The 10,434-nt window shown below is 47.7% G+C and overlaps 1 protein-coding gene across 1 annotated transcript; it reads right to left on the minus strand.

Moving 5' to 3' along the window:
* Positions 1-8,294: 8,294 nt before the first annotated feature.
* On the minus strand, positions 8,295-10,053 carry LOC120713884 (protein MIZU-KUSSEI 1-like). The gene has a single exon (XM_039999850.1). The coding sequence runs from the start codon at positions 9,670-9,672 to the stop codon at positions 8,653-8,655; it is 1,020 nt and encodes a 339-aa protein (XP_039855784.1). The 5' UTR covers positions 9,673-10,053; the 3' UTR covers positions 8,295-8,652.
* Between the last annotated feature and the right edge of the window lie 381 nt (positions 10,054-10,434).

The raw sequence follows: 10,434 nt of genomic DNA on the forward strand, positions 1-10,434 counted from the left end.
TCGAATGGCTCAGAGTGGATCGGGGGACTGGGCGGCAGCGCTGGCGACGGCGAGCGGCGGTACCCTGCGCCGAGCGGCGGAGACTCACCGGTGAATCGCGAAAACATGATTCTGGCCACGGTTTTGGGTGCGGGTTGGCCTGGGAGCAAGAAGACGCAACGACAAATGCATCTAGGGGATCTTGTGACCGAGTGAGAGGACGGACATGGGCGCATGGCGGCGGGAACAGAACGGCCGTGACGGCGAGCATTCCCGCCCGGCCAGGAGAGAGAGAAAGAGGGGAAAACAACCAGGGATTCTTCTCACCACTACACGAAGCTCCTGGGCGACTTGTTGATGGCGAGGAAGCGGCAGAGCGGCGGGTCGGCCCGAGCTCGGGCGGAGCTCCAATGGTGGCTCGGCTAGGGTTTCGAGCGAGAAAAGAGGCGGCAAGGCTTTGGGGGGGTCTAAGACGGGTCCACGATGCAATAAATAGGGACGGCCGGGAAACCTTGGCGTGCACGCCAAGGCGCAGATGTCGGGGTGCGACCGGACTCGGAATTGAGTTTGTGCTCGACGCGGGGAAGAGGAAAGCCCCGACAGGTGGGGCCCACCAGTAGTGAGAGTGAGAGAGAGGCGAGTGCGGTGACGGGCTGGGCCGGTGAGGGAGAGGAAGGTGGGCCGGCTGGGTTGGGCCGAGCAGGGGGTTTGAAGGGTTTGGGCCAAAAGAGAGAAAGAGAGAGGTTTCTTCTTTTTTTTACAAAAGATTCAAACAATTCAATTCAAATTTAAATTCAAAAGAATTTAAACTCGAGTTGAACAACATGTAATAAAATAATGCATTGCGGCATGAATGCAAACCAAACAAAACAACCTCAATTAATTTAGAAGACTACCAATTATTTTCTTTTACACTAAATTCCCTATAAAAAATAAATGTTGGAAAAATTTTAGAATTATGAGAAAATTGTTGTTTTATTTTTAATTTTAATCACATCCTGAAATCCAAAAATTTCAGGGTGTGGCAGAACTACCCCCTTAAAAGGAATCTCGTCCCGAGGTTCAAAAGGCTAGCAAGGAACAAAGGTTTAGGTGGGTAGCTTCCAACACATTAACTTTCTTCTCAGTCATTCCTTCTTACAATGTATACTTCTTAATTCCTGGTAACTCACACAAAACACTTCATGGATACTCAGTCTCTCTCCATTTTTAACTATCCATTCTTTCCTCGGCTTCGTTGGCACATCTTTCGAAGAACATCCTTCGTACCTTGATAAAGTGATTTGAATAGAGCTTGGTTGTTTCTTTCTGGCCTTGGGTCTTCTATCACCTCTCAAGTCTTCATGTACTTCTGTCATGGAGTTAATTATCATTTTCCCTTTCACACCAACTGGCAAGATGTCCATCTTCTCCGCACTTGAGGCAATATAATCCAAGATCACGGGATTTAGTCATCTTATGCTTTGTTGGACATCCATTAGCATAGTGCCCTTCTTTACTACATACAGAACACATTCTTTTAGCATACCCATCATGGCTTCCTCGCTTTGTTGGACAACTATTCGCATAGTGGCCTTTTTCACCATATCTAAAGCACACTACTCTTTTAACACGTCCATCCTGACTTTCTTTCTGCTCCATCTCCACTCTTGGAGGAATGGCTTGTGCGTCTGGATTCTTCTTGATAGAGTTGTCATATGGAGGTTGAACCACCTGAGGCTGTAGTTGGTTGGAACTGGGTTGAACACTTGTATCTGCCAATGGTTGTGGTAACTCCACCTTCTCTTGGCTTAATTTACTAATTTGTTTCTTAGGCTGCTTGCTTCTTTTAGGCTGAAACTCTTTGAAAGAGATACTTCAATCCTCGAGGTTTATAATCCGAGTACTATCTTCTTCTTGGGCGGCTCCTTCTAGGACTGGATCTTGGGTGGATAACTCCCTCTTGATATCTAAATGATAATGTTGTCTTGCCTCCACTGTCATTAAGCTATCCTCTTGGAGACACAGACGACCATAATGCTCACATCATTGACATGTTCCCGGAGTCTTATTATCCTCATGTTGTTCCTCTATTAATGGCTTTGGTGCTTCATAGTTCCTCTTACGCTTTTCATTGTTCCATGCTTCAGCAACTTGCCTCTTCACTAGCCCGGTGGGGGCTTTAGCCTTGGTCTTCTCCATGCTATGGGGTGATACTATATTTGGCTGCAACCTTCCTTGTGAGACTTGAGCTTGCATAGCTAATAGCTTCTGTTTATCAAACAGTGGCAGATCGGTTGGGATTGAATGGTTATCCCTGCTAACAGAGTTGTCGTTCATAGGGAATGAGGCTTGCTCTTTAACATGCTGTACTCCCGATTGGAACCATTGCTTGTACTCCCGAAGTTTGTGCTGGAATGTTGAGGTCTTCTTTCTCCTTTCTGCTGGGACTCACCATCTGGTTGGGTGGTAGGAATAAAGTTAGCAGAGAGAAGAAAGATCGGGTAACAAGGTAATGTCCATAATATCATCTTCACAAACTCTTGGTGGTTGTGACTTAAATAAATCAAGGTGGAGGGGAGAGAAACATGGGGGTAGCAAAAACGAAAAGAGGGCATTCGCCTTCAGCTTCTCCCATTTGTCAATCATTGTAGATGCTTGGAGATTTCTACTATTGATACGATGGTGCCATGAACTTCTTTCTTGGTGTCCTCTACATGATTAGGTAGATAGACGGAGAATAACAAGGAGGGGGAAGGTACATAAGAAGAACCCATCTAGACAACTGATGTCATTGTAGGTAGAAGACCCACAATACACCAACAATCATTACAAAGATACGAATCAGACAAGGTCATAAAGTCAAGCATCATCATGCAAACATAAAATTCCACCAGTCAACACAATCAAAGAACGATGCTAAACGTTGTTAATAAAGCTGCAAGGGGTACTCCTAGGCATGGTTATATCTTCCAGCTTCTTCATTGATGACAATGCCTCCAACGTTGACTCCAGCTTTGTGATTGCAGTGGTAGTGAGAGTGTCATAACCTTGCTCAGGCTTGATTCTTTGGTGGTGCTCTGAATCCTTCATCCAATCTTGAGCAGAAATGTGGCAAGTGGTACGATTCCCATTTGCTTCGACTTGACTCCCCATGATGAACTAGTAGCTCCATGCTTCAGATGGCTTGGACAGGCATTAGAGTACGTGGCACGAATAATCTAAATATTTTTGAAATAGAGGAGATACCTTGGAATCGACAAAACCAAAGTGACATTTATTTGGAAAGAAAGATGAGGGTGTCAAGAAATCAGAAAAAGGAGTAACTGACCCAGGGTTGATCATCAATAAGAAAAATTATAAAGGAGAGAGTAGGTCAAGATACAAAGATTGCGGATTTTGTTTTACATTTGCAATTAAGAAAGTGCAAATGAAATAAAGGGTCAGGTGAGAAAGATGAGTTATCAAGGTTCATTGAGAAAGTAAAATAGTTAAATAGAGAGAATATTCAATGGAGAGGTAAAAGAATAAGTGGGAATAGATTTTATATCAAAAGAAACCTTAGAAAACGATAATTGCTAACTAGGCTTACGTCCTACAGTCGATACAGCTCTGATACCACTTCTATCACACCCGGTTTTAAGGACAAAACCAAATGCATAACTATATGTATGCCAGGATCAAGTTTCATACATATAGTGACATTATAAGTGAATAATCAGTGATAGTATCACGAAAAAGTGAAAAATACAACAAATAAAAGACTATAAGAGTTATACAGCTTATCCTGGAAACGAATGCTTCAAACTTCACAGGCAATCGACTGCGGGTTGCGTACGCCTAGAACTCAGCATCATCTTCAAAGACTTTATACACCTTCTTCTTCTGAGCAGCAATAAGCAAGGGTGAGTATACTTATGGTTGGTACTCAGGAAGGCTACAAGAAATAATCAGAAAATGATTTAATTCCATCTTTAAGTTAAATTAATCATGTGAGGGTCCAAGTCGCTCTTGACCGTGAGCACGACTGATATATCAGTTTTACACTCTGCAGAGGTTGTACACTTTCACCACAATTCGCGTAAAAGTTCCGAAGAACTTTGAACCCAACCACGCATGTGCTAGCTAGGCACAATATCACACTTTCGAGGTATGATTGCATATGGGCGCTACGAGGTCTTTACAAAGAATCCCTATATGTATGTGTTGGTCCCTACCTTTGCGGTACCTCAGAAGACGCAGCTTCCTTCACCCACTCCATCAATTCTCGGTAACCCAAAATCCACCAATCAAACCACCCCAACACAATATATAGTTCATCTAATTACTTAGCCAAGACCAGAGCCATATAGTATTGTGGTTGTACGGTTTTCTTGAGTGGTTCTCCATGTTCCAATTAATACATATAATACTTTTGTAAATAAGCATAGATAGAAGGATGGTTAGGGTCACTTTCCTTTCTCCAATGAAAAGCTACACTTACTGCTCTTCAGCTTTTACTCACTTGAAAATCTTGATTCTTCAATCTTCGAACAGCGATCCTTCTACTCGGAGCAAACATACAAAACAACAAACAAAAACCACAAAGAATAGTACACCAATCATGTAAAAGCATTAAAAGATTGTACTAAAGAATAGGGCTCGCTGCTACAGTTACAGGAACGCAAGAAAAATGGAAAACGGAGCTAGGATATGGAAACTATGAGATAAACGGTGAGTTAAGGAATTAGTCACAATTAACCAAATGTTAAGGACTAACAGAAAAGATTTGTAAGACACGACAAAGTGTGCTCACAGAGGATAACAAAGTGGTAAGGCTACTGCACACGTTGCGAGGATCACGTGAGTGCAAGAATCGCTGAAAACGGAGTTGAAACCTGAAAGATATGGCTAAAACAGTGCACCAGGGACTTGTTCGTGAGAGTTTTGAACTTCCAGGGGCTAGCATCAAAGAAACTAGGGGCTAAAACCTAATTAAACCCTATATGCAGGGGCTAACAAGCAAAAACAAGGTCCAGGGACGGTGGGTCCTATTTTACAAAAGGTGAGGGCTAAAATAGAAATAAAAGGACTTAAACCTAATTACTTTTGAACTATGCTGGACCGCGGGTTGATTCTGAGAAAACTAAGGGTCTCTTTTACAAAATGTAAGAGGGTTGACCGGTTTCTGCTCTATTGACTCATATGAGATCTAATCTAGACCGTCTGATATAGATCGAATGGCTCAGAGTGGATCGGGGGTCTGGGCGGCGGCGCTGGCGACGGCGAGCAGCGGTGCCCGGCGGCGAGCGGCGGAGACTCGCCGGTGAATCGCGAAAACACGATTCTGGCCACAGTTTTGGGCGCGGGTTGGCCTTGGAGCAAGAAGACGCAACGACGAACGCATCTAGGGGATCTGGTGACCGAGTGAGAGGACGGACAGGGGCGCTCGGCGACGGGAACAGAACGGCGGCGACGGCGAGCAATCCCACCCAGCGAGGAGAGAGAGAGAAAGAGGGGAAAATGACTGGGGATTCTTCTCACCACTACACGAAGCTCCTGGGCGACTTGTCGATGGCGAGGAAGTGGTAGAGCGGCGGGTCGGCGTCGGCCTGAGCTTGGGCGGAGCTCCAATGGTGGCTCGGCTAGGGTTTCAGACGAGAAAAGAGGCGGCGAGGCTTTGGGGGGGAGGGGGTCCAAGACGGGTCCATGATGCTATAAATAGGGACGGCCGGGAAACTTTGGCGTGCGCGCCAAGGCGCGGATGTCGGGGCGCGGCCGGACTCGAAATCGAGTCCGAGCTCGACGCGGGGAAGGGAAAAGCCCCGATAGGTGGGGCCTGCTGGCAGTGAGAGTGAGAGAGAGGCGAGTGGGGTGACGGGCTGGGCAGGTGAGGCAGAGGAAGGTGGGCCGGCTGGGTTGGGCCGAGCGGAGGGGGGGGGGGTTGAAAGGTTTGGGCCAAAAGAGAGAAAGAGAGAGGTTTCTTCTTTTTTTTACAAAAAGATTCAAACAATTCAATTCAAATTTAAATTCAATAGAATTTAAACTCGAGTTGAACAACATGCAATAAAATAATGCATTGCGGCATGAATGCAAACCAAACAAAACAACCTCAATTAATTTAGAAGACAACCAATTATTTTCATTTACACTAAATTCCTTGTAAAGAAAATAAATGTTGGAAAAATTTTAGAATTACGAGAAAATTGTTGTTTTATTTTTAATTTTAATTACATCCTGAAATCCAAAAATTTCAGGGTGTGACATATCGTTAGGCACTAAGCCACCCTAGTCCATGTTGTTGAAGTCTCTTCCGATACCCCTTGACTTGCCACGTAGGCTAGGCCACCAAGACTCATGCCAAATTTCCTGTCAGCTTGATCCCGGTTTCCACTAAGGAGCTTCTTCATGAAGGATGGAGATCTACACGTCCCCCGCACGAAGTCGTCATTGCCACTCCACACCAAGCCAGAGGGTCAAAGAGTTAGCAGGTGAGCCACTAAAGCTCTAAGGGGCCAGCACATTGAGGTACAAGCTTGAGCTTCACTCAAGCACAGTACACAAGGCACAAACACATTACACTCTCACTCAACTTGAGCTAGCCTAGCACTCACTCACAAGACTTGTGCTAATCTAAGTATTTGATCAATGAGCTCTCGAAAGGCTTGGAGAACTTCTTCAGATATGTGGGCAGCTTGACACGAACTCCAGCAACCTCAAATGACCCGAGGTGAGGCGTATATATAGTCTAGAGGGCATCACATAGCCGTTATGCCAAATGGCATAAAACATTGGTTAAAACGATCACCACTGTCGGTTTAATCGGTCACTCTAAACCCATACACACTGTTAGACTCTAGCAGCCTTCTTTTCTTGAGTAGTTGCAATTCTGAGTTGCATCAACACTAGCTCTCTGGATGTTCGTTTGGATGAAACACTGATGGTAGAGTCGGTTCAACTGACACGGTTAAGCAATTGAGTGTAGTTTTGTATGCCCTGTTTAACCTACGCCTGCGTCGGTCCAACCTACGCAAGCGTCAGATCAATTGGTCACTAACACAGATCAGCTTAACGGTACTTCATATTTTGATCATAACTCTACTCTGAACTCCTTTCAGTGATCATGTACTCCATGAAAAGCTGGTAAGATGCTCTACAAGATTCTCCAGAAGTCCATCTCATTAGATCACAAGTTGAGTACCGGTTAAATGTTAAAAGACTGACACCTTGTTAGTTGAATCGGTCATCTTTTCTCTCTCTTTGTTGCCTTCGTGTTTTGATCATAACTTTTTACTCGAGATTTCATATTTGATGATCTTGAACTCTATAGAAAGCTTGTGAATGCTCTACAAGAAGGACACTTCCAATTCATTCCTCATTATTTGTGGGCAAATTTAACCGAAACCGAAGAACCGAACCGAAAGAACCAGAACCGAAACCGAAATAACCGGAACCGAAAAATTCGGTTCCTTGTTCGGTTCCAGATATTGAAGAACCAAAATAACCGAAAAAAATTCGGTCCCTACCCTCGGGTAACCGAATTAACCGAAAGAACCGAATTACATAAACTTTGTATTTTGTAAGAGTATATTTAGTTTACATGTGATGTATCATACTTCAATTGCCATGTATTTCTCTTACTATGTTGTTATTGTTCTCTTCTCAATTATTATTCTCTAAAGTAGAGGAAGTATTATCTAAATTTGTTATAGAACATGTATATTTTTCTTGTTATCTTAGCTTTCGGTAAAAAAATTCGGTTAGTTCGGTTAGAACCGAAACCGAACCGAAATAACCGAGAACCGAAATACTCGGTTTTTGAAATTTCTTGGAACCGATCGGTTCCTATTTTCTAGGAACCGAATTTCTTCAAAAATCGAGGAACCGAACCGAACCGAACCGAAGAACCGAATGCCCACCCCTATTCCTCATTGTCCCGGCTTGGACATTTTCGATGTGTTGCATCTTTAGAACCTATAAAACGGTAAAACCCAACAAATATTTTCATTCTTGACACACATATTAGTCCCAATGACTATGGTGTCACTTAATCAACAAAATCACAAATTATGGTCTAATAGGGCCATGTTCCTTACACTAATTAATAGACCAACAAACTATTAACATCTATCCCACCATGCTAACCATTAGTTCATAGCAGGTTGGTAGCTGCTAATAACGAGTGCTAAGAGTAAAAATACCACCTATATACAACCACTTATTAGCTGATGGATCCAAACGGGTCCCTTCTATTAGTTAGCGCCCGCTATTAGCTATTAACCATTAACTATTAGCACTAACAGATCTTGCTCACAATCACACAAAAGATGAGAATACGGCATTCAGAGATGAGCAAGTTTCTGGACCACAATTGCACCATTCAGTGACTATTTCTGTCGTACTCCACTAGATGATGAGATTGCGTCGACAATGATGCCCAGGGCACAGATCCAAGAACAAGAACACCTCGCACAACCTACTCAATGACACCACCACTAGGGCTTAAACAAAGTTAACCACACGATCGATCCAATGAGGTCATCTTGACGCTAATCGCAATTTGTGCGACTTTGTTCTTGGTTCTTAGTCAATCTTAATAAGGTCGTTATGAGGCTGCACGCTAATTACGTGGCGCTAAATGGATGGATGCCCTTCGATCGTCTTGCATGTGTGTGGCCATGCGAATGCACGCACGCGTCCATGGCGGGCCGGGGGTCAGAGCCTGACGAAGAAGACGGCGAGCTCGGGCCCCGTGGTGCCTCCCTGGGGCGCGATCATGTAGAGCGACTCCGAGTCCCGGGACCCGACGAAGTGGTCGAAGCAGCCGCGCAGGTACGGCACTTCGTCGTCCGCCGGCGGCGAGGAGCACCTCGTCCCGGGGAGCACGCCGGCGCCCATGGACACCGCCCGCAGCGTCTCCATGACCGTCAGGTCGTCGTCCGTGGCCTCGCGCCGCACCGCGTACCCGGTCTTCTTGCCGTTGCAGAACATGGTCCACGCCGGCTCGTCCAGCAGCGGCGGCGCGCGGGCTCCCCCGCCCCGCTTCCGGCGCGCGCCGCCCTCCGCGTCCGGCGGGGCCGCCGTCGGGCGGCGCTCCGTCTCCAGGACGATGCGCGCGCCGGCCGGGTTGCCGAGCTCGCGGAGCAGCGCGTGCGTCTGGAGCGCGAGCTCGACGACGAGGCTGGGCAGGCAGCGCGGCGTCTCCTGCAGCGCCAGCACGACGCGGCCCCGGCGGTGGCCGTAGAGCGTCCCCGTGAGGCGCCGGCACGGCCGCGTGGTGCCCGAGAAGGACGCGCCCTTGGGCACGAGGCGGGAGCCGGCGCTGCTGCTGGTGGCGGAGGACGAGGACGAGGCCGACGACGAGGACGACGCGGTGGCGCTGGCCGCCTCGGCCGGCGTCCTGACCTGCAGCCGCCCGCACCGCGGCGTCAGGGTCAGGACGGGGATCGCGTGCCGCAGCTTCTGGAACAGCCGCGCCGGCCGGGACGACGGGCTGCCCCGCCCCTCCCGGTGCCGCCGCGACGGCGCCTCCAGCGACTGCCCCGGCGCGAGCGGCGGCCTCTGCGGCGCGCCGCCGCCGCCGCCTCCGTCGTAGCTGGCGCGGCCGTCGAAGGACGAGGTGGACGAGGACGACGTCCGGGTGCTGTCGACGGACGACGACGGCAGGCTGTCGCGGCGGCTGTGGGCGTCGTCGCTGGAGCGGCCGGGGGTGCTGGGGTAGATGGCGAAGCCCATAGACGCGCGCCCGGCGCCGGCGAGGCAGGCGGGGCGTCCGGCGACCGGTCGGTCGGCGCAATGGTGGGGCAGCCGTGCGAGGCGGCGGTGCGGTGGGGGTGGCCGTTAGTTATCCTGTGGCGGGGGAGCGCGTGATCTGGAACGTGCGGGGCGGCGGTTACGCCCGTCGGGTCGTCGTGCTCCCTGGGGCTGGACGCCGCCTGGTTTCGCGGCTCTGCCATTTTGGGGCTTCTCGTTTCTCTCGTGTTGCGTCTGTGCTCGTGTTGCTGCGCTCAAGGAGCACGGGCCGCCATGGCCGCGTGCTCTGCTCTGCTCGAGGAGGTGCTCAACGGAGTTTACCTTCTTGCAGATAAGATAAGACCAACAGCAGAGCATGCATTGATGAGCTGCAGTGATCGATCTAACAAGATTAAGATAAACATTGGACCAACAATTATTGTATAATTCTTCCATGACACAAGGTTGATCGATGTCATTAGATACATGTTCGTTCTACAGAGTATGCTTTTGTGCCACATAAATAAAATAATAATAGAAAAATTCTTTGGTCAAATCCTTGTTCTCATGAAACGAAATATGACTTTTGAAAAGGAGTAAAAGCAGAAAAGGATAGATTTTTTTTTAAAAAACTTAGGATAGAAAAATTCGACAAAGCAGACAGCAAATGTGTGGGCCTAAATTTGGGTGCTCGATGGGCAAGAAGCCCAGAACAAACTTTTGCATGGGCTTCGTTATGTCACTAGTCGCACAGACTAGGAGTAG

This window comes from Panicum virgatum, chromosome 6K (assembly GCF_016808335.1).
Source record: "Panicum virgatum strain AP13 chromosome 6K, P.virgatum_v5, whole genome shotgun sequence".
In the NCBI taxonomy this organism is placed as follows: Eukaryota; Viridiplantae; Streptophyta; class Magnoliopsida; order Poales; family Poaceae; genus Panicum; species Panicum virgatum.